Genomic DNA, 24,768 nt, shown 5'->3' with positions numbered 1-24,768 from the left:
GATAAATAAGAGGAAAGACTTTGTCCTATCAAAATATATAGTGTGTTTTTATTTCTCACATGACTATACAGTATTTCAGGATTTTGTTTTCTTTTTGCTTAGATTCAGGAAAATAAAGGTTAAAAATTGATATTAAAACCCCAGAATGATACTGAACTTTAAGTTGAAAATATTTGCTATTTCTCACTTTTATACTTGTTGTTTTACATTTTATTAATCTTATTGTGTGTGAATGTATTTAGTAATCTGAATGTATATAATATATATATTCAGAATTATACATATATATAATTTTACCTCACTTCAAATTATTTTTAAAGACTCGGCATAAATGCAAACAAACACACATATGATTATGAATACATAAATAAATCTTAATATGGGTAGGATTGGGGGGTAGGAGGGAGATCCAAGAGGTAGGGGATATATATATATATATATATATATATATATAGCTGATTCACTTTGTTGTACAGCAGAAGCTAACACAACATTGTAAAGCAACTATACCCCAATAAATTTTTAAAAAAGCTTATTAATTGTGAAGATACTTTTCTTCTTAAGAGTTTCATCAGTGCATTTTTCACTTCCTTGTTCCTCAAACTATATATCGTGGGATTCAACATGGGAATCACGCTGGTGTAAAATACTGAGGACGCTTTCTCCTGGGTTAGTGAACTGCTGGAAGCAGGTGTGAGATACATGGACATGAGAGACCCATGAAATATAAGAACAGCTGTCAAGCGGGAGCTGCAGGTGCTGAAGGCTTTGGACCGGCCCTCTTTAGAGTGGATGTGGAGGGTGCTGGAGAGGATAAAAGCATATGAAATGATGATTGTCAAGCTGGTGGCTACTATGTTAAATCCTCCAATGACAAAAATCAAAAGCTCATCAATATAAGTTCTGGAACAGGAGAGTTTAATGAGAGGAACAATGTCACAGAAATAATGTTTAATGATGTCTGATTCACAGAAAGTCAACCTTAACATAGAACCACCATGAATCACAGCATCAGTAAAACCTAATGGGAAGACAGCAGCCACCAGCAGAGAACAGACCCTGGGGGACATGATGACATTGTAGAGAAGGGGGCTGCAGGTGGTGACATAGCTGTCATAGGCCATTGCTGCCGGCATTCAGAAATGAGAAAAATACAGAAGGAAAACAGCTGGGTCATGCATCCAGAATAGGATATAACTTTATCTCTGCATAAAAACCCTGCCAGCATTTTGGGGGTAATGACAGAATAGCAGAAATCTAAAAAAAAGACAAACTACTGAGGAAATAGTACATGGGGGTGTGGAATTGAGAACTCAATCCGATTATTGAGATCATGCCGAGGTTTCCCATCACTGTAAGTATATAAATCCCTAAGAAGAGGCAGAGGAGGGGCAGCTGAAGCTCTGGCTGGTCAGTTAATCCTGAAAGAAGAAACTCAGTCACTGTGGATTCATTTCTTACACCCATTCTCCTCTGAGAAATCTGTGGAGATGAGAGGAAAGAGCAGAACCCCAGCTTGTCTCTAGTTCTTCACAACCCAGATATTCTACCTATGAAAACACTGAACCCAGGTTATCTTACCATTTGGCACTAACCCTGTGCTTCCATTGATGTGCAGAGACTTTGACCCACCAAAAAGTAAGGTCTCAGATAAAACAGAGTAAGTAATCATCTCCCTGTAGATTTTAGGAACCATAAATAAATTTTCACATCCTCCCAAGTGTCTCAAATTCTTTTAGCAAAGTATAAAACCTTTAACTTCAGAATTAAAAATAAGTGTAATGCTAAAGAACATTGGGGAATTTTTCTAAAGAAAATCAATTGAAGAGGTGCATAAAGAAGAGGCTGTGGGCTGAGAAAGTATTTCTGCTAATGACACAGTTGCCTAGGGCTGAACCTGCCTCCAGGATTTCCTACAGAGAAGGTATTTATTGTTACAATCCATTATGATTTCCATGTCAAAGTTTTCAAGGGTGTTCTACAGAATATTAATTCCAGGCATGTGTTAATAGTTATACATGAAATAAGTATCTTAGGATCATATTGATTGTAGACATGCAGAGTTACACAAAGTTAAACAGGTTTTTTCAACTTTATTATGATGTTTTATTTTAGTAAAAATATACATAAAATTTACTATTTACTATTTTATATTTATACTAAATTTAATTAAATTTATTAAATATATTAAATTTATATTAAATTAAATTAAATATATTTTAATAGTTATTTTTATGTGTACAGTTCAGTAACGTTAAGTACATTCACATTGTGTACAACCATCACCACCAGCCATCTCCAGAATATTCATCTCCCCACACTGAAACTCCATACCAGTTAAACACTAACTCCCCATTCTCCTTCCCTCCAGCTTCTGGCACCCTCCATTCACTATCTGTCTCTATGAATTTCACTGCTCTACATGTTTCATATAAGTGGAATTATACACTTGCCCTTTTGTGACTGATTCATTTTACCTAGAATAACATCTTCAGGGTTTATCCATCATGTAACATGTGTCTTAATATCTTGGCTTATTAAGGTTAAATAATATTCCATTGTGCCCATATATACATATATATGTCTGTGTGTATATGTATATACACATAGATATAGATATACATATATTATAGATACCTCATTTTTTTTATTCATTCATCCATCAAGGGACATTTGAGTTAAACAGGTTTTTTAACTGAAGGATATTTCAGATTCTTCTGGATGGCTATATAACAAACAATATTTCCCAAACTAATTTGATGATAGACTCCCCTTACCACTTTAAGGCATGGCTCTAGTGTGGCTCAGAAAATGTTTCAGGAAACTGTATTTTCACTTCTGTTGTTCTATTGTAATGTAATCAGAAGCTGATGTCCAGGTGGGAAGCTTATTCTAACACTTCAGTAAAGCTGGATAATAGTAGAATAGCAGCCCTCTCAAACCTCTTTCTCGGACCATCCACTGAGCTAAGCCTACTAGCCTCACCCAGGCTGCTGAGCAAGACCTCATGCACTACTGCTAGTGCTGCCACTTGGGGATGTGCAAATAACACAGAATTTGTGTTTCCACTGGAGGCTCTCATGTAGTGCTTCCTCTCTTCCACCCACATTCCTCCGAGGAGGGGGCAAAGAGGGCACACAGCTTGGAGTTGCCTGTCCTGGGGTCAACCAAGGCCTTATCTCTGAAAAATCAGACCACTTTTCTTTTGGTGTTGGGCTGCTCACAGAGCCCTGTCTACCGGGCTTGTTCTCATACACATAATTACATAATTTATTTACCACCACTGGCATAGTACAGTCATCTGAAAAATTGCTAATGGGTACGTGTTTCTCTAGGAGATATTTTTCTTTAATCTTCAGACAGAAAATAATACAGGATTTGGGATATAAGGATCAAGTTAAATAACTGTGAAAATCAACTCAGATACTGCTTTGGGGATAAAATTATAGAAGATTTTACTGACTCTATACCTTGTAACTCTCCCTTGCTTCGGGAAAGTTTCTATAACAGAATAAAACATAGATATCGAGAAGTCCCACAGAGATATAAGTGTTCAGAGTAAAGACAGAAAATGATTTGGCTGCAATTTCTCTCCTTCTTCATCTCACTTTCCTACATGCAGACACCAAGGTTCAGGTGTGGTCATAAGGTAGAAAAAATGAGAAAATCATAAAGTCAGGTGAAGTAGTATAAAGCCAGCTAGAGAGGTGAATTTGGTTTTTTAGTTGTTGTTGTTGTTGTTTTTTCTTTAATTTTTAAAACTTTTTAAGCTATGGCTTTCTGAGGCTTTTAGTTGGGACATTCAGTTTTGGAAAGAACCACTGCTCCCTCCTAATCCTGCTCTCACTATCATAAGCACTAGATAAAACCCACCAGGGAGAGTCCCTGCTTCACCACCACCCACAGGCCTGGCAGCCCATACTGGGCACCTTGGCCTTGTTGCTGCTCCACTAGACACTGCTGCTTTAGCCCCAAAGGAGTCAAGGTTGGGGGAGTGAAGACACATTCTTATACTTGATCTGCGTGTTTGCTGTGCTTTGCTAGATGTTTATCCAACATATGCTAATGTGCAGCAACATCTTATAGAGATTTCTACTAAAATCAAATCTGGGTTTTTAGGTCCCTCAAATACTATGAAAATGCAAAGGGAAATGGTCCAGAGTCAAATCTCAGTGAGAGCTTCACAATGTCCTCAGGTTTCTGCCTGTGTGAGGGTAGATAAAGCTAAAGGTGGTTCCCATCCCAAAGGCCAAATTTCTGATTATGCAAATCTGGGGTTGGGAAATGAAATTTTTGATTTCAATAAGCATTCCAGAGAGGTACATAATCAAGAAATCCTGGGCTAGAATGTAGCAAAATGCCATCACCCAGTTCTGCACATTAGAGACTCTGTCCTGAAGGTCCAGGTCCACACCTCAGAAAGACATCTGATGAAGAAGGGAATGGGGAAGGTAAATGACATGAAAAGTCTCTGAGTGGAAGTTTAGACATAAGACCATAGACACATGCTGTATAGATACTCTCCACCCATAAACACTGCAATCATCACCTTCACTAACTTCCAACAGGCAGAAGGGGATCTTCTGCTTTTACATACGTGCCCCAGGTTTCAGGTTGATGCTTTGTGCCTGTCCCTTCAGGAAGATGTCAGGAATAGCTGTTTCAGCTACAGGGATCATGATAAAACATTCCCTAGAATACATATCCCTCAGGCAGGAATCAGACCACCCAGGTCTCAGGTAGTGAGGACTGTTAGACTATGGTCTCTCAGTCCCAAGCTGAAGAGTATTTCTGGTGGAGTTGAGGAAGATAGCCATCATCCTTTCACTTTAAAGTAAAGGAAAGCAAGTATCCAGGTGACAGCCCCAGAAACAATACAATTGCAGACTTGCCCATGAAATACCAGCCCAGGGAGACAGAGGCTTAGAGAATATTCTTGTCTTGAAATTATTGTTTGGCTCACAGAGGTACCTAATCAAGCTGATAAGTGCCACAGACACTGATTTAGATGAATAATTATTCATTTTTCTTTTTTGGTCTCCAGAGTTCCTGGTGTTTAAGTTTTAATCGCCCCAGATGGGACTATGTTCAATTATTTACTAGTGGATCTTGCAATCATGAATGCTGCAATATTATAGTTTCTACTTTCCAAGATACATTTAGGTGGGAAACATTTGTACAGGTGTACACAGTCCCAAATGGATTTCAGTGTTTAAAATTATCCCTGGACCTTTCATGGTTAGTTATCTACCCTAAGATTGACATAATTCCTGATTTATGTTGTACATCTCTCTTGCAGAATCTACTAATCTGATGGCTAAATAGCTGGATGGAGCAGATTTATCATAGGGAATGTGTGAAGATCCATTTCTGCTATTTACTAGCTGTTGTGTGGCCTTTGCCCAAGTATCTCACCTCTCTAGTCCAAGGTTTTCTTATGGACAAGATCAATATAATTGTAATTGTAACAGTTGTTCTATCTGAATTTTATGGGTTTTTTGAAAATCAAATAAGAAATATACACAAAATTGGACTGTAAAGAGCTTCATATTAATGTAGCATTCGGGTACTTTGGGCAGAAAGTAAGGGGTAGAGACACGGTGAGGGTTTTGAGCGAACCACTTGGCTCCTCTGATTCCACCTCAGTTTTCAAGATGGTGCCAGAACAACCAGTGAAAACCACCTAAATGTTACACACGAAGTTTATCACACACTTTTGTATATCAACACAATGGACTGTTGTGTACTCATTAAAATAATCATCCTAAAGACTATTTTTACTGCTCATACTATTAGCTATGCAGAACGAGCATGAATGTAAACAGAAACTAGCCAGTTACATGCAAAAGGAAATTAGTTGTTGTGGTAGGGTACTATGATTTATGGATTTTTTCCTAAATATTCTTTTATGTGTTGTTATTCTCTTTTCTTCTTATTTGATTTTGATTTTTCTTTTCTTTTTACTAGTAATTTCAACCCCTTTCAGTTTCTCACAATGTAGCTCTCTCTTTGCCTTTTTCAATAGAGATAGTTTCTAACCTTTGTCTAATTCATCAGAGATTAAAAAGTTTTGCTTTGTTAAGCTGTCTGCCTTCAACTCCTATAATTAGAAAGGGAGAGGAGGGAATCAAAACTCACTGTGATACAAGTCTGTGGTTAGAGGTAATTTTATCAGCCTTGGGTCCTCATCTATATTTTGTCTGGAGCAATAACTTGAGAAAGAAAGCCCAGAGTTCCTCAACCTTCAAGAGAACCCAGTGACATGGTAGAAAGTTACACTAAAGGGTTTGAGAGGAGGGAGAGAAGAAAAGCAGTGAACTAAAGAAAATATTTGTATTAATAGTTGAGGGGAGGGGCCATCAAGTGGGTAAAACACAGATTGCTTTGGTGACTAAACGTTAAATCATATATCTGGGAGTGGAGATGAAATACTTAAACAGCTAAGCCCTCCTTTTTGCTTTTCTAACACCGTAGGTCAGATCTCTGAGGCACTGCTTCAGTTAACTCACAAGGGTACCCTGCTACTGCATTCTGAAGCCAAGAAAGATGGATACTAGGGTATCTAGTCAATGTCAGTACAGTTGAAGTTCATCTACTCAACAAATCTTGTCTAATATATAACAGGTATTATTTCAGGCACTGAGGATACAATCATTGGAGGAAAAAACCCTATGCCTTCTAGAATCTTATGGTCTTAGAAAAATACGCATACAAACAAAATATTTTAACATTATGTGACAAATAATTCTAGAAAGTATGCACAGGGTAAAGAAGAAGAACAGACTACTAGACATTTACTGTTATGTAATATATTTACTGAGGTATCTGTCTCTATGAAAAATGTAACATGAATGTGAATGAATGAATGTCTAGATTTTTTTCCAACTCTAGAAAAACACAGACATTGTCCTGTCTCAGTGAGAGACAAGGTACTGACCCACTCTTTGACCTGATCAGCCATGGAAACCATAAACCCTGAATTAAGACACAAACCATCTCATTCTTCTTCTCTATAGAGATTTAGTATCTCACACAATGTCAAGTCATAATACCATCGAAAGTTACTGCTAGTGACAGTGAGAGGAATCAAATAAATCCATCTCATTTTAACGTAAGGCTCAAAACAATAAAGTTACCTACCCACTAACAAAAATGACTGGGTAGTGGCATAATGAGAACTAGAATCCAGGTCTTTTTTTTTTTTTTTTTTACTGCTTTATAGCACCCTTTGCACTGATCCACACAAACTTTTAAAGAGGTTCCTCATCATTCTTCTCTAGAGATTACATCTTCTCTATTGATATCAAAAAGACATTTGACAAAATTGAACATCTAATCTGATTTTAAAAATCGGTGAGAAAAGGATCAATAGTCACTTCCATTACAAGATAAAGTATATAATATTTGATGGAGGAACACTGTTCCAATGAAGTTGGGAAAAGGGCAAAGAAACTTGCTATTGCTACTACTATTTAACCATGTAATACAGGTCTTTGCCAAACCAAAGTACCAAGCAGAAACAAGCAGAGGCATGATAATTATAAATAAAGAGCTAAGACTATATCTATGATAAGAACCTATGAAACATAACTTGACAACCTAGGACAAAATAAAAGAGAGTTCAGGAGGTGACTTGGATATAAAATTGACATACCAAAATCAGAAGACTTTATATATACAAATTATAACCAAAACAGAAATAAAGTGAAAGAGATGATCTATACAAACTACAGCCATAGAGAGAGGTGTCAACACATTTATTTTAAAATCAGACATATTCTAGCAGATCAAAGCATTGAATTGAGCAAATCAATAAACAAACTGGTTTACATAACTTTATGTCATATATGAATCCATTCCTTGTATAAGAAATTTACTTTATTTGTTCATGTAAGATTCTTAATTAATCATGTGCTTGGGCACAAAGAAAACCTTAACAAATTTAAAAATTAATTTTTTTCAGGCTATATCCCTATTATAACTCATAAAAAAATTTTATTTATTTATTTTGGCTGCACTAGGTCTTAATTGCAGCACATGGGATCTTTTAGTTGCAGCATGTGGACTTCTTAGTTGCGGCATGCATGCGGGATCTAGTTCCCTGACCAGGGATCGAACCCAGGCCCGCTGCATTGGGAGCACGGAGTCTTACCCACTGGACCACCAGGGAAGTCCCTATAACTCATTTTTAACCAAGAAAAACATTAGAAAAATGGTGACTTAAAATCCATAGCTGCTTGGTAATTAAGAGACTCCCTCCCAGATAATCCCTCAACCAATTGTGAAGTCAAAACTAACATTAAAAACTGTCTAAAGTGAAAATATATGAGACATAAGCCAAGAGTGAACCCTAATGTAAACCATGGGCTTTGGATGATAATAATGTCATGGTAGGTTCATAATTGTAACTAATGTACCACTTTGGTAGGGGATGTTGATAACAGGGAAGGCTATCCCTGCGTGGGGACAGGGAGGCATGGAAACAACCTAAATGATATTATATACACTGTAAAGTTCAGAATATTTGCTCATCAAATTCAAGGACCTCTCCTTGTATATCTAATTTATAGAGTATATTTACCAATTGATACTATGTATAAAATAGAGAACTAATGAGAACCTACTGTATAGCACAGGGAACTCTACTCAGTGCTCTGTGGTGACCTAAATGGGAAGGAAATCCAAAAAAGAGAGGATATATGTATACGTATAGCTGATTCACTTTGCTGTACAGCAGAAACTAACACAACATTGTAAAGCAACCATACTCCAATAAGAGTTAAAAAAAAAAATCTAGAGTATATTTACCAAAATAAATGTTTAATTTTACTGTGTATTTTTATACGCCTATTGAAATATCAGTTGATTTTTTTCCCCTCTATTCCAATAATAGAATGTTTCTGATATATAATTATAATTTGTGAGTTTTTTTGTATTGTACAATATTTCAAACAAAAAAATACAAAACAATGATAACCACCTGTGTACTCATTGTCTAATCTTATAAAATCTTAACATTATGTCCTATTTGTTTTAAATTAAATTTGCTGACATCTGATGTTCTTGTACAAATTTCCCCAAACTTTTCTCCCTTGTAGCTCATTGCTAAACACTTTGCATACCTGGGAAAATTCCTATTTAAGTATGCTGTGTTTGTTTTAATAAACTGCTGAAATGCATTTTCTAATTATTTTAGAAATCATTATTAATTATTAATTAATAATCATTATTGTTAATTAATAATCATTAATTATTTTGAATCTGCTTTTATAAGTAAAATTTGGCTACAGTTTCTTCCTTGCACTCTCCTTGTCCATTTTATTTTGTTTAAATATATATATTTTTATTTTGGAAGAAAGTTTGAATAAACTGTTTTGAAATATAAGGTGCACACAACGAAGTTCACAAATGGCAAGTGTATAGCTTTCTGAATGTTCACAAAAAGAATACACTTGTGTAACCAGCACTCAAATAAAAAACAGAATATTAACAGAAGGTAATATTAATATTAACTAGAAGTCACCCTCATGACATTCATGTACAGAAACTTTGACTATATGATTTCAAAAGCTATAGATTGATTTTGTCTGATTTTAAATTTTATAGAAAAGAAGTCATATACATAAACAATTTTGTTGGTCTTTCACCTAGGAGGGAATTCTTTAGTCATAGATTATCCATATTCACATCGAAGTTTGGGATACCATCAAATGATTATTCATAGTGGCTGTACCAATTTCACACACGCAACAGCAGTATGGGAAGGTTATAATCGCCCCACATCCTTGCTAGCACTTAATGTTGTCTATCTGTTTCATTTTTGCCAGGCCACTCTGGTGAGTGTGTAACACTTAGGACAGAGTCTCTGATGTGCAGGATGGCATTTTGCTACATTCTAGCCCAGGATTTCTTGATTATGTACCTCTCTGGAATGCTTATTGAAATCAAAGTTTCCTTTTCCCAACCTCAGATTTACAGAATCAGAAATTTGGGGTGGTGGGATCCACTTTTAGCTGGTGACCTGAATGATCTCTAAGCACACTAATAGTTAAGAATCTCTTCCCATGAGAGCAACTGACAGCCTGGGAGTGCTGTGATACTTCGCCTTTGGATGTGTTCCTTACCCTCTTATTCCCTCTCCACTGTGCTTAGTTTCTTTGAGATGAGGTACAAGAACCCCGCTAGTCCAGGAATCCTAAATCTAGGGACCCTTTGACTTCTGAGGCTTCATTACATGAATCACCTGAATAACTATACAAAATTTTGAGACTTGTGCATTATTTTTTGGAGAGGTCAGTGATAAAAAGATTAGCAGATTTTTTTCTAGCCAAATGCACTGGCTTTATTACTGAGTACAGTCTTTGCCTCAAATCTGTGTTTGCTCTCCAAATTTAGTGATGTGTGCTAAATTACCTAGGAGGACACAAAAAATTCTCTTGATCTCTCTCTAAATATAAGTAGCCATATTCCTGCTCACCCTCTTCCTGGGGCAGCAAAGCATAGGTGTCAGGCATTCCTGGATTTACTTCTTGGCTCTGCTACTTCCCTGCTGTGTGGCTTTGAGCAAATATCACAAGCACTCTGAACTCCAGTAGTCTCAACAGTAAAATAGAGTCAAATGTTTACCTCATTGAGTAATTACTGCTAGCAAATGGGATAATGTTTACAAAATATCTGGATTAGTATCAAAAAATATCAATTCCTTTTACCTTTTCTTCTCTCTTCTGTGTGTGTGTGTGTGTGTTGGTGGGTGTGTCTGTGGGCAGGACAGTATATCAGATGATACAATGCGGGGAATCATCATATTTCTGTTTTCATTCAAGACCAGGAATTCTTGAAGAATTCAAATGCAAAGAAAGCAGGAACTTGATTTCATGAGTTTGACTCAGTCAAATAAGCCCCATCTACTCTCAGAGAGGTACAAACCTGAGGACAGTGTGAAGCTCTCACTGAGATTGGCCTCTGGGCCATCTCCCTTTGCATTTTCATCGTATTTGAGGGATCTGAAAACACAAATTTAATTTTAGTAGAAACTGCTGTTTAGTAGAAGTCGCTTAGCATTTGTACATCTAGGGAAGTTAAACAAACATGCAGACGAAGTGTAAGAACATGTCTTCACTCCACCGACCTTGCCTCCCTTAGGGCTAAAGCAGCAGAGTCTGCTGGAGCAGCAGCAAGGCCAAGGTGCCTGGTGGGCACTGCCAGGCCTGTGTGCGGAGCAGGGACTCTCCCTGGTGGGTTGTATCTAGTACTTACGATAGTGAGAGCAGGGTTGCGTGGGAACAGTGTATGAATCCTCTGGTTCTTTCCAAACGTGAATGCCCCAACTAAACTGTGTTAAACACAGTAGACACTTCGTAATTGTAATATAGTCTGAAATAACGTCACCATTTCCGCCACAGCCAGACATGAATCCAATCATTTGCCACTGAAAATCTGGAGATTTCAAGCCCACGTGTTGGTTAAGAGTGGCACTAAGTGGCTCATCCAAAGATTACCGGGTGCGTTCTGCCTGACACCCTAGAGAGCCGTCACCAGGGACCAGATGGCTGGACTCAGAGTCCCCCCTGACGCTATTTGATCCATAATGAGAAACTAGAAACATTGACTCACCTTTTATTTAAGAAATGTTCAGTCATTTCCAAAGCTGTTCACATATTCCTCATGTTTCTTGCTTAGTTTTGTTTGTTTGTTTTTGCTTATGACCTTATCAACATTTTGAACATCCCTTTGCATCCTCTTAGCTTAAGTGAATTCCCCCTACTTATGAAACCACAGTTTAATCTACTTTTCATGAAGACTATCTTTATCATTAGAGACAGTAGTAATCTGTTCTACCTCTGAGCTCAAGCAGTCCCTACTGCTTATTACATAGAGCACTGTATATGGTGCTTCATTCATTCAACAATAGTCAGGATGAGGCATGAGTTGGCCAATACTCTGCCTTACCAGACTGCAAGGTTGTGAAGGGACTAGCAGTGAATCTTCTTTCAGTGTGCTCATCTATGGTAGATGGTCTAAATATACTTAAAAAATACATAAATAAGGTTCCATCATTTGTCACTTAAACATATATAACTGGAAATCTACATCCAGAGTTTAAATACTTTCTTTGAGAAAACTGTATCCTTTTTCTCATCTGTTGCATATCTTTAAAGTTATGTTCTAAACATATTCCTAAATTAAGCTATTTGTAGTGAGGTGAATGGACCTAGAGTCTGTCATACAGAATGAAGTAAGTCAGAAAGAGAAAACAAATACCGTATGCTAACACATATATGTGGAATCTAAAGAGAGAAAATGGTTCTGAAGAAATCTAGGGGCAGGACAGGAATAAAGATGCGGACTTAGAGAATGGACTTGAGGACACGGGGAGGGGGAACGGTAAGCTGGGAGGAAGTGAGAGAGTGGCATTTACATATATACACTATAGCTAGTGGGAAGCAGCTGCATCGCACAGGGAGATCAGCTGGGTGCTTTGTGACCACCTAGAGGGGTGGGATAGGGAGGGTGGGAGGGAGACCAAGAGGGAGGGATATGGGGATATATGTATATGTATAGCTGATTTACTTTGTTATACAGAAGCAACTAACACAACAATGTAAAGCAATTATACGCCAATAAAGATGTTAAAAAAACAAAAAAACCTAAAAATCAAAAAACAAATAAACAAAAAATATATTCCTAATATTGGGCTATACAAACCGTATTACTCTGGATACATGACCACACTGAATGGCTATGTTTACTTATGTATAAAGAGTATGACAGGCCAGCTCAGGGACAGGTCTTACAAATACACAGGCTGCTGAACCTCAGAGATAAGGAACCCTTGGGAACTACTGGTCTCAAGTTTACATTTCCACATACAGAATACATGAACTGAGAATATAAATCCCAGATTCATTTAAACCTGCTTCTTGTTAGTTGTAGTTGTTTAGACACTTATGGATGAAAAATACAATTAACCCATCTTTACTCCTAACAAGACGAGAATAGAAGAAGAGACACTCAGCTCGAGTTTCCGAGGAGGAAGGTGAGTTACACAGTTACAATGCTCATATTGCATAGGTATTAAAACAAGCATCTCGGGCTTCCCTGGTGGCGCAGTGGTTGAGAATCTGCCTGCTAATGCAGAGGACATGGGTTTGAGCCCTGGTCTGGGAAGATCCCACATGCCGCGGAGCAACTAGGCCCGTGCGCCACAACTACTTAGCCTGCGCGTCTGAAGCCTGTGCTCCGCAACAGGAGAGGCCACGGCAATGAGAGGCCCGCGCACCGCGAGGAAGAGTGGCCCCCGCTTGCCACAACTGGAGAAAGCCCTCGCACAGAAACGAGGACCCAACACAGCCAAAAATAAATAAACAAATAAATTTAAAAAAAAATTAAAACAAGCATGTCGTAAAGTCAACTCCTGACTGTCCCTCCAGCTAGAGGTTCTGATGTGTGCAGGCCTCTGAGTCACAGGAGTGGAGGGAAGAGGCCATGGGCATCTGTATTAGATTCAGATGTGCACTGTCCACTCACATTTTTTAAGAACCCTAGTGTCTGATCTGTGCATTAATCTGTAAGATCATCAGCCTCTAAAATAGGAATTATAATACTAGAAACGTTTTTACATACCTTAAAATTCACAAACTGTGGTCACACTTAGTATCATTTAATTTGCATGACAATCCTTTGAAGTACTTACTATTTTTTACAGAATAAAACATGAAGCCCAGAGAGATTGTGATGAGTCAAATGTTACACTAAGTCTTAGGGCTGGTGTTGAAACTAAATATTTTGACTCGTGATTCAGTGCTTTTTCTTCCACTTCTGTGTTAATGGTTTCCTTTAAAACTGGGCAACTAGATTTGACACATAATTCATAGTTAAAAAAAAATTATATTCTGGACCTGCACTGGCCGATATTGTAGCCACAAGCCACATGTGGCCACTGAGCATTTGAAATGTGGCTAGTTTGTTTTGAGATGTGCTGTAAGTATAAAATGCATTATGAATTTTAAAGATTTGTACCAAAAAAAAAAAGAACGTAAATTACCTTAATAGAGTTTTTATGTTATTACATGTTTAAAGGATAATATTTTTGGATATAGTGCTACTAACCTTCCAGAGTCTGTCCCCAAGAAGTGTCCGCCTGCCTGGTGTCACTCACGCCAGTAGAATAAGACCGAGTTCAGTTCAGAAGCAAAGGATGGTTTTACCCTTTGATCAGAGAACGGAGAGGTGCGTGCCCCTACTCTGGAGCACAGGCTTCCGGGACAGGCGGACGGCGGGGGCGGGGCTGCTTGATAGCGTGTGGACAGCGTCGGGGGCACGGAGTTCTCGCGGGGCTGGCGCAGCTCTGCGGCTCACGCAGCGTGCCTGGCGCAGCGTCTCTGCGCACGGCCCACCGCCGCCATCTTGAATTGGGTGTCGTGGGCAGCGCTTTTGCGCACAGCTTCTCGTGCTGAGGTGTCGGCGTCGGCGTTTCCCGCGAGAAAGTCTGGTCAGAAGTGCAGGGGACGAGGCCTCCGAACGCGGCACCCTATGAGCAAGTGGAACTAGACTGAGCACAGGGGAAAAGAAAAAAAGGTTAGACCTAATTTTATTACCCAGATTCTATTTTTATTCCCTGGCAATTGTTAATGGGCTTTGTTGGTGACAAACCCCTCCTCTGCCTTTTGTCCCGCTCCTCGTTCTTGAGGGGGGCTGGGCGTGGAGGTCCGTCTGCTGTGACTGCCTCCTGCTGAGTGTGGGTGTCATCATGACCTTGGGAGAGAAGCAGAGCTGCTCCCCAGCTGCTGCCTTTAGATGCGTGTGATGGTCACCAGGCCTCGGCCCTGACTGTTCGTCTCCCGCAATGACCACCACTTGTTTATCCTTTTGGAGACAAAGGACGCCGGACAATTTAGGATGCATGGCCCAAATATTAGCAAGAGAATAATGGTCCTTGCTTCCCTGGAAACAAGAAATACCTTCAATAAAAGAAAGCAGCAGAGGGACAGAAGGAACAGGCTTTGATAACTAGATAAAACTAGTCTTCTCTTACTAATGCCTTCCCCCTTTCCCCATTCAGTTTCTAAAACTTCCTGAAAATGATTAGGTAAAGGATAGGGAGAGTCCACTTTCTCTAGATATATCAAAGAAGATCTATTTTTCCTATTTAAAGTTTTTTTTTTAATTTCTAAAAAAAAAAAAAAAAAAAAAGAGAATAACGGTCTTATATCAGATTTTTCCTAAAAATGAAGGTATCTTGGTCTTCGGCCTGTAGGTAAAAATGGTCCCTGATGGTGAGGCTCACTGCCTTGGCCTGAATATCCCTGGTCACACATTGCTGTTTTTCGGAAGAGAAGCTTCAGGTTAGAGGGAGGGTCACACAAGTAGTCAAGGGCGGCTGTTGCCCCAGATTGTCTCTCTGGAGGTTGGGGCTTGGGGGCCTCTTCCATAGAGTTGATGTACCCATGGAGTGACCCCTGCAACTTCAGGCCAGAATAGGTGGTTAGGATCACTGAGTGGGGTCCGTCCCACTTAGGAGCGAGCTGGTCTTGCAGGCTCCTGTTTTCCAGGTTGTTAGGTGCACCCAGTCTCCTGGCAGGAAGGGGTGCAGAGTCAGGTCAGGTAGGGGCAGTACCTGGTGACCATATTCTGGAAGAGCTTTCCTGGTTTCTCCTACCTGGAGGCACACTTGAGTTGTTCCATTTCAAGGGACTTTAAGGTGTCCCTTCTCTGGGACTTGTGGAATGGGTCTATCATACATGAGTTTGAACACACTTAACCCCAGGCAAAGCGGGACCACTGAAAGCAAGTTAATACAGTATTTTTGAATTTCCTGACATGGCTTTGCTAAGGCCCATTTCAAGGCCTGATTGGATCTCTCTACTTTTCCTGATGATTGGGGTCTCCAGGTTAAGTGCAAGGTCCACTTTATGCCCAGGGAACTCGTTATCCCATTTGTTACTTGAGGCACAAATGCTGGACCATTATTGCTTTGTAGGGATCCTGGGAGCCCAAACCTGGGGATTATTTCTTTTAGTAATGCCTTAGCCACTTCAGCTGCCATTTCAGATCTAGCAGGGAATACTTCTCTCCACCCAGAAAATGTGTCCACTAGCACCAAGAGATACCTGAAATTGCCCAGTATTCTCGGCATGACAGTAAAATCAATCTGCCAGTCTTCTCCAGGGTATGTTCCTCTGGTCTGAATGGGCCTTATCTGGGGGCCTGGGGGTTCTGGTGCTGGGGCTGTTCTCTGTGCAGATGGGGCAGGTCTCGACTGTCCGACTGATTATACTTTTCATGCCAGGAGTTACCATGACCTCAACTCAACTAACCAATTATATAGGGCTTCCCTCCCATATTGAGGCCCTTCATGAGCCTCCCTGATGGCTTGACAAGCTGCAGTTTGGGGAAAGAGGTATTGTCCATGTTTATTAACTAGCCACCCACGGCCTCCTAGATATTTACTGAAGTTCCATTTTTGGGCTTTGTCTAATTCTTCTTTTATGTAGATTGGGGAATAATTGGATGGATCTGGCTTCGAGGTATGATGGGTGGCTGCCAAGTTACTGGTCTGGGGCTGCCCTTTTGGCGGTTGCATCCACCTCGTTGTTTCCGTTTATTACCTCTGCATCATCCTTTTGGTGACCCCTACAATAAACTACTGCTGTCTTTTTTGGAAGCTGTACTGCTTCTAAGAGCTTCAGTATGTTTAAGCCATGTTTCACTTGTTTATTCTCTGTAGTAATAGCCCCGTGTGTGTGTAGGGTGGCATACGAATACCGGAAATCTGTGTAAACATTTTAAGAGCTTCCCTGTCCCAAGCTCTAAGGCTTTCTAAAACTTTCTGGAAGATAGGAAGGTGACTTGTATACTTATTGTATATACATAATGTATACTTATTTTAATACTTTTCCTTAATTTGATTTTCCAATATTTTATTTAGAATTTAAGCCTATGATCAGGTTGAGATTAATTTACAGTTTCCTCCTTATTAGATATGTGGTAATTTTGTCTAGTTGTGATAGTAGGATTACGTTAGTGCTATCAAAACAATAGGAATGGTAGTCATCTTTTCATAAAACTTTTATTCATTCAGCAAATACTTTTTAAGTTCCTGGTCTATTATGTGCAGTGTAGGAATAATTTTGATGGTCTGGTAGATCTTCTCCATAAAATCTTTTGCTTTTAAGGGAGACTCTGACTGACTTTGCAATTTGTTTTATTATTTTCATAATCATGTTTTCCACATTAAAAATTGATTAGTTTATTTATATTTTCCTAGAACATTATCCATTTCCCTAGATTTTAAAATTTACTTGAGTAAATTTCACATAATTTTCTTAAAAATGTAATCTCTTTATAGTTTGCTTTTTTTCACAGTTCCTATTGCTGTGTATGAATGTGTGTTTCCTTTTTCATCTTGTTTAAACTTGCCTTATATTTGTCTCTATGCTATTGTTGTTTTTAAAGAAAGAGCTTTTTAAAATTGATTATGCCCATAGTTTTCTTTTGGGGTTGTGCTGGAGTGGGAGAGATATCTACTCTTTTGATTCTCTCTATTTTTCCCTTTTTGGTGTCTTTTCTTGGGTTCTTAATTCATATATATTTCTTCTTTTTATTTTCAAATATAGAAACTTATGGTTATGATTTTCTTCTTGCTGCTTTGCCAACTCTCTGCAAATTTTTGACACATAGTTACTCTAAGTGCTATTTTCTAAATATGTTTAAAGTTTACATTTGAGTCCTTCTTAAACCAAGAAGTTAGTTAAAAGAAATGTTTAAATTTCTCAGTGGGTGATGTGTTTTGCCTATTTTTTTCACTAATTTCTAATGATACAGCATAAATTCTGCCATTTAGAATTTATTGAAATTTTCTCTCTGACATAGTACATGAACAATTTTTGGGAAAAACATATGGGTATTTGAAAAGAACATCCCTTTTTGTTTTGGGGAGTACACAGTTGTTTATATTAATTAATTTAAGCTGGTTAACAGTGTCATTCAAATTCCCTACAGCCTTACATATTTTTTGTTTACATGATTTAGTAGTTTCCAACCTCTGGAATTATTATTCATTTTTTCTTGTAATTTTAATGTGTTTTTTAAAATATATTTTGAAACTATGTTTCTAGGTGTATAAATCTCCAAGACTGTTATGTCTTCTTGTCAGATTGTACTTTTTATTAATATCTATTGATAAAATATATGCTATTAATCTTATTTCATCCATTATTAATATTATAACAATTGCTGCTTCTCAGAGCATTTGCTTGGTTTATATTTTCCTAGCATATTATGTAATTAATTAGCCAATTAATAATTTCATTTGGGTTCACCATTTTTATTTAAATGGATGAATATTGAAGTAATGGGAAACTTGTCTCTCCAAATCAGCTCATTCTGTTTATCAGCTAAGAGAAATATTAGCCCTAACAGATGGACCAGCTCCTTTTTTAGTAACATTTCTAGCTCAAAAGCAGAATGCTACAGACATTAAAAGAAAAATAAGAGTGTATTATGTGCAACTTTATGTCAGTGATTTCACAATTTAGATGACATGGGCAAATTCCTTAAAAAATGCAGGTTATCAAACCGATAACAAAATTTTTAAAAACCTTGATTTATTGTTCATGGTAGAGTTAACCATAGGCGAAGTGAGTATTCCAGTCTACCTTGAGATTAGAAGATATTCAAATGATTAAGAAACCTCCCTTACCAGCTGAAAGGAAATTTCAACATGATTGACTATTAGGAAACAGTATGTTAATTGCACAAGCTATTCCTTGAAGAATTTCTGGAAACTTTATAAGTATCAATAAAAGTAGTCTTTTGAACATTGGCCTTTGACAGACTCATTACACTCTGTATATTATGCAATGTATTTTAAAGGCAAGTAACCTGAGAAAAATGTCTCAGCCAGTGCAATGTAGGCCGGTTTCTATAACACGGCAAAGGTTGTAGCAATGTGGTAAAGACTATATTTTCAAGGATAATTTTTATAATTCATTCCTAACCACATATTTTACTGTTTAGCATGAGGAAGAGGTGAAACACTCCCTAGATGTTAAGCTGGCTTTTGGTGTTGCTTTACTGCAGCTGTTACTATTGGTAGTCATTCCCCTTACTTTCCTTCCCCTAATCCAGAGAACATAGAAGGAAAGATTGCAGTCCAAGTGATGACCTTCATAATTTGGTCTCTTCAGAGTCAGTGCTTTTGGTAGAGTTCTCTGCCCCTTCTTCTATTTGTTAAACAGGCCAGTTAAAGTAGTTTTCCAATTAAGTTTATAATTTTATTCCTTTTTTTATCTTGTTTCTAACAAATAGGTTTCTTTGGTCATTGTTAATGCAGTCTAGGAGCCTTTGGTTGTCAGATATAGTTACACAATCAATCATACATCCGGTTTAACTTGCTAGTTTGGCACTTTTTAAAAAAAAATATTTATTTATTTTTGGCTGTGTTGGGTCTTCGTTTCTGTGTGAGGGCCCTCTCTAGTTGTGGTGAGCGGGGGCCACTCTTCATCGCGGTGCGCGGGCCTCTCATTATCGCGGCCTCTCTTGTTGCGGAGCACAGGCTCCAGACGCGCAGGCTCAGCAGTTGTGGCTCACGGGCCTAGTTGCTCCGCGGCATGTGGGATCTTCCCAGACCAGGGCTCGAACCCGTGTCCCCTGCGTTGGCAGGCGGATTCTCAACCACTGCGCCACCAGGGAAGCCCTAGTTTGGCACTTTTGAGGATACTGAGTAATTTAGATTTTCTGAGGAGGTGCCAGCTTTTTCAAGGACAGGTCCAGGTTTTTTTTGTTTTGTTTTGTTTTGTTTTCCTCCATCTTGGCGAGAATCAGAAGTGCTTTATTCTTTTAACCTATTGAGTTTGTAGGGGTGAGAATGGGGTAGTTTTTTTTTTTTAACAAACTGAGATAAATAACAACTCTAACTGGTAACTGCTGCAGGATGCTAAGGAACTCATTATTTTGAAACTTAATTTTAAACAAGAGAATCAATCAAGCATTTATCCCATCTTCCTATATGAACTCTATTGTTGGAACCAAAAAATTGATGAGGGGAAATTTTTCTTTGTAAAAGTAGTCCAGCTAATAAACTAAGATAGAACAGCAGAATTGAAATTTATCATTTTGCAACTCCTAATGCATTAACGGATCAAGTCAATACCAACCAATTTCTGCCTACATCATAAAAGCAGATAGTGTACTTTCTGTTGGAAGAACACCACAACCCCTATGAAGCAGTTGCACCAAGAAAACCTCATATGATCCAACCATCACTTCACAGGAAATACAGAAGACAAGAGTAAAGTAGTAATGAAACTCATCAGCAAAATCCTGAATTGGAAACTATACAGGACAAATGATCAAGTTTTTTTTTTTTTCAATAAAAACACTGCAGACAGAAAAATGTGAGCAGACAGAGAAGAAACTTAGGGATTAAAAGAGAATTAAGAAATTTATCAGTAAATCAGTTATATGTCTTTTTTTTTTCCTTAAATGACAAATATTTATTTCTCACTGTTCTGGAAGCTGGGTAGTCCAAGAGCAAGGCACCTGCAGATTTGGTGTCTGATAAGAGCTCTCATCCTGGATTGCAGATGATCACCTTTTTTTTTTTTTTTAACGTCTTTATGGAGTATAATTGCTTTACAATGTTGTGTTAGTTTCTGCTATATAACAAAGTGAATCAGCTATACGTATACATATATCCCCGTATCCCAGCCCTCTTGCGTCTCCCTCGCACCTTTCCTATCCCACCCCTCTAGGTGGTCAGAAGGCACCCAGCTGATCTCCCCATGTGGTACAGCTGCTTCCTACTAGCTATGTATTTTACATTTGGTACTATATATAAGTCCATGCCCCTCTGTCACTTCATCCCAGCTCACCCTTCCCCCTCCCTGTGTCCTCAAGTCCGTTCTCTACGTCTGTGTCTTTATTCCTGTCCTGCTCTTAGGTTCTTCAGAACCTTTTTTTTTTTTTTAGATTCCATATCTATGTGTTAGCATACAGTATTTGTTTTTCTCTGTGATTTACTTCCCTCTGTATGACAGTGTCTAGGTCCGTCCACCTCACTACAGATAACTCAATTTCGTTTCTTTTTATGGTTGAGTAATATTCCATTGTAGGTATGTGCCACATCTTCTTTATCCATTCATCTGTCAGTGGACACTTAGGTTGCTTCCACGTCCTGGCTATTGTAAATAGAGCTGCAGTGAACATTATGGTACATGACTCTTTTTGAATTATGGTTTTCTCAGGGTATATGCCCAGTAGTGGGATTGCTGGGTCATATGGTAGTTCTATTTTTAGTTTTTTAAGGAACCTCCTTACAGTTCTCCATACTGGCCGTATCAATTTACGTTCCCACCAACAGTGCAAGAGGGTTCCCTTTTCTCCACACCCTCTCCAGCATTTATTGTTTGTAGATTTTTTGATGATGGCCATTCTGACTGGTGTGAGGTGATACCTCATTGTAGTTTTGATTTGCATTTCTCTAATGATTAGTGATGTTGAGCATCCTTTCATGTGTTTGTTGGCAATCTGTATATCTTCTTTGGAGAAATGTCTGTTTAGGTCTTCGGCCCATTTTTGGATCGGGTTGTTTTTTTTTTGATATTGAGTTGAATGAGCTGCTTGTATATTTTGGAGATTAATCCTTTGTCAGTTGCTTCATTGGCACATATTTTCTCCCATTCTGAGGGTTGTCTTTTCATCTTGCTTATGGTTTCCTTTGCTGTGTAAAAGGTTTTAAGTTTCATTAGGTCCATTTGTTTATTTTTGTTTTTATTTCCAATTCTCTAGGAGGTGGGTCAAAAAGGATCTTGCTGTGATTTATGTCATAGAGTGTTCTGCCATGTTTTCCTCTAAGAGTTTGGTAGTGTCTGGCCTTACATTTAGGTCTTTAATCCATTTTGAGTTTATTTTTGTGTATGGTGTTAGGGAGTGTTCCAATTTCATTCTTTTACATGTACCTGTCCAATTTTCCCAGCACCACTTATTGAAGAGGCTGTCTTTTCTCCATTTTATATTCTTGCCTACTTTATCCAAAATAAGGTGACCATATGTGCGTGGGTTTATCTCTGGGCTTTTTATCCTGTTCCATTGATCTGCATTTCTGTTTTTGTGCCAGTACCATACTGTCTTGATTACTGAAGCTTTGTAGTATAGTTTGAAGTCCAGGAGCCTGATTCCTCCAGTTCCGTTTTTCTTTCTCAAGATTGCTTTGGCTATTAGAGGTCTTTTGTGTTTCCATACAAATTGTGAAATTTTTTGTTCTAGTTCTGTGAAAAATGCCAGTGGGAGTTTGATAGGGATTGCATTGAATCTGTAGATTGCTTTGGGTAGTATAGTCATTTTCACAATGTTGATTCTTCCAATCCAAGAACATGGTATATCTGTCCATCTGTTTGTATCATCTTTAATTTCTTTCATCAGTGTCTTATAATTTTCTGCATACAGGTGTTTTGTCTCCTTAGGTAGATTTATTCATAGCTATTTTATTCTTTTTGTTGCAGTGGTAAATGGGAGTGTTCCCTTAATTTCTGTTTCAGATTTTTCGGCGTTAATGTATAAGAATGCAAGAGATTTCTGTGCATTAATTTTGTATCCTACTACTTTACCAAGTTCATTGATTACTTCTAGAAGTTTTCTGGTAGCATCTTTAGTATTCTCTATGTATAGTATTATGTCATCTGCAAACAGTGACTGCTTTACTTCTTTTCCAATTTGGATTCCTTTTATTTCTTTTTCTTCCCTGATTACTGTGGCTAAAACTTCCAAAACTATGTAGAGTAATAGTGGTGAGAGTGGGCAACCTTGTCTTGTTCCTGATCTTAGTGGAAATGGTTTCAGTTTTTCACCATTGAGAACGATGTTGGCTGTGGGTTTGTCATATATGGCCTTTATTATGTTGAGGTAAGTTCCCTCTATGCCTACTTTCTGGAGAATTTTTATCATAAATGGGTGTTGAATATTGTTGAAAGCTTTTTCTGCATCTATTGAGATCATATGGCTTTTATTCTTCAATTTGTTAATATGGTGTATCACATTGATTGATTTGTGTATATTAAAGAATCCTTGCATTCCTGGGATAAACCCCACTTGATCATGGTGTATCATCCTTTCAATGTGCTGTTGGATTCTGTTTGCTAGTATTTTGTTGAGGATTTTTGCATCTATGTTCATCAGTGATATGGGCCTGTAGTTTTCTTTCTTTGTGACATCTTTGTCTGGTTTTGGTATCAGGGTGATGGTGGCCTCGTAGAATGAGTTTGGGAGTGTTCCTCCTTCTGCTATATTTTGGAAGAGTTTGAGAAGGATAGGTGTTAGCTCTTCTCTAAATGTTTGATAGAATTCACCTGTGAAACCATTTGGTCCTGGGCTTTTGTTTGTTGGAAGATTTTTAATCACAGTGTCAATTTCAGTGCTAGTGATTGGTCTGTTTATATTTTGTTTGTTCCTGGTTCAGTCTCAGAAGGTTGTGCTTTTCTAAGAATGTGTCCATTTCTTCCAGGTTGTCCATTTTATTGGCATATAGTTGCTTGTAGTAATCTCTCATGATCCTTTGTGTTTCTGCAGTGTCAGTTGTTACTTCTCCTTTTCATTTCTGATTCCATTGATTTGAGTCTTTTCCCTTTTTTTCTTGATGAGTCTGGCTAATGGTTTATCAATTTTGTTTATCTTCTCAAAGAACCAGCTTTTAGTTTTATTGATCTTTGCTCTCGTTTCCTTCATTTCTTTTTCATTTATTTCTCATCTGCCCTTTATGATTTCTTTCCGTCTGCTAACTTTGGGGTTTTTTTGTTCTTCTTTCTCTAATTGCTTTAGCTGTAAGGTTAGGTTGTTTGAGATGTTTCTTGTTTCGTGAGGTAGTATTGTATTGCTATGAACTTCCCTCTTAGAGCTGCTTTTGCTGAATCCCATAGGTTTTGGGTCGTTGTGTTTTCATTGTCATTTGTTTCTAGGTATTTCTTGATATCTTCTTTGATTTCTTCAGTGGTCTCTTGGTTATTAAGTAGTGTATCATTTAGCATCCATGTGTTTGTATTTTTTACAGATTTTTGGCTGTAATTGATATCTAGTCTCACAGTGTTGTGGTCAGAAAAGATACTTGATACAATTTCAATTTTCTTAAATTCACCAAGGCTTGATTTGTGACCCAAGATATGATCTATTCTGGAGAATGTTCCATGAGCACTTGAGAAGAAAGTGTATTCTGTTGTTTTTGGATGGAATGTCCGATAAATATCAATTAAGTCCATCTTGTTTAATGTATCATTTAAAGCTTGTGTTTCCTTATTTGCTTTCATTTTGGATGATCTTTCCATTGGTGAAAGTGGGGTGTTAAAGTCCTTTACTATGACTTTGTTACTCTCGATTTCCCTTTTTATGGCTGTTCACATTTGCCTTATGTATTGAGGTGCTCCTATGTTTGGTGCATAAATATTTACAATTGTTATATCTTCTTAGATTGATCCCTTGATCATTATGTAGTGTCCGTCTTTGTGTGTTGTGATTGTCTTTATTTTAAAGTCTATTTTGTCTGGTATGAGAATTGCTACTCCAGGTTTCTTTTTTTTTTTTTAAAGCATCTTTTACTTTTTTTTTCCTAATGTATTTATTTATTTATTTATTTTTGGCTGTGTTGGGTCTTCATTTCTGTGCGAGGGCTTTCTCCAGTTGTGGCGAGCGGGGGCCTCTCTTCATCACGGTGCGCGGGCCTCTCACTGTCGTGGCCTCTCCCGTTGCGGAGCACGAGCTCCAGACGCGCAAGCTCAGTAG

General features: G+C 38.1%; 1 protein-coding gene across 1 annotated transcript; it reads right to left on the bottom strand.

Moving 5' to 3' along the window:
• Positions 1-442: 442 nt before the first annotated feature.
• Positions 443-5,712, bottom strand: OR8D4 (olfactory receptor family 8 subfamily D member 4). Its single transcript, XM_082410923.1, is given in 3 exon segments — positions 443-1,132; positions 1,135-1,264; positions 1,267-5,712. Coding segments are annotated over 3 exon segments (981 nt in total). The 5' UTR covers positions 1,468-5,712; the 3' UTR covers positions 443-482.
• Between the last annotated feature and the right edge of the window lie 19,056 nt (positions 5,713-24,768).

Source organism: Balaenoptera physalus, assembly GCF_965194825.1.
Source record: "Balaenoptera physalus genome assembly, chromosome: 10".
Lineage (NCBI taxonomy): Eukaryota > Metazoa > Chordata > Mammalia > Artiodactyla > Balaenopteridae > Balaenoptera > Balaenoptera physalus.
Note: the sequence above shows the minus strand (reverse complement) of the source record. Positions and strands in the feature narration are given on the sequence as shown.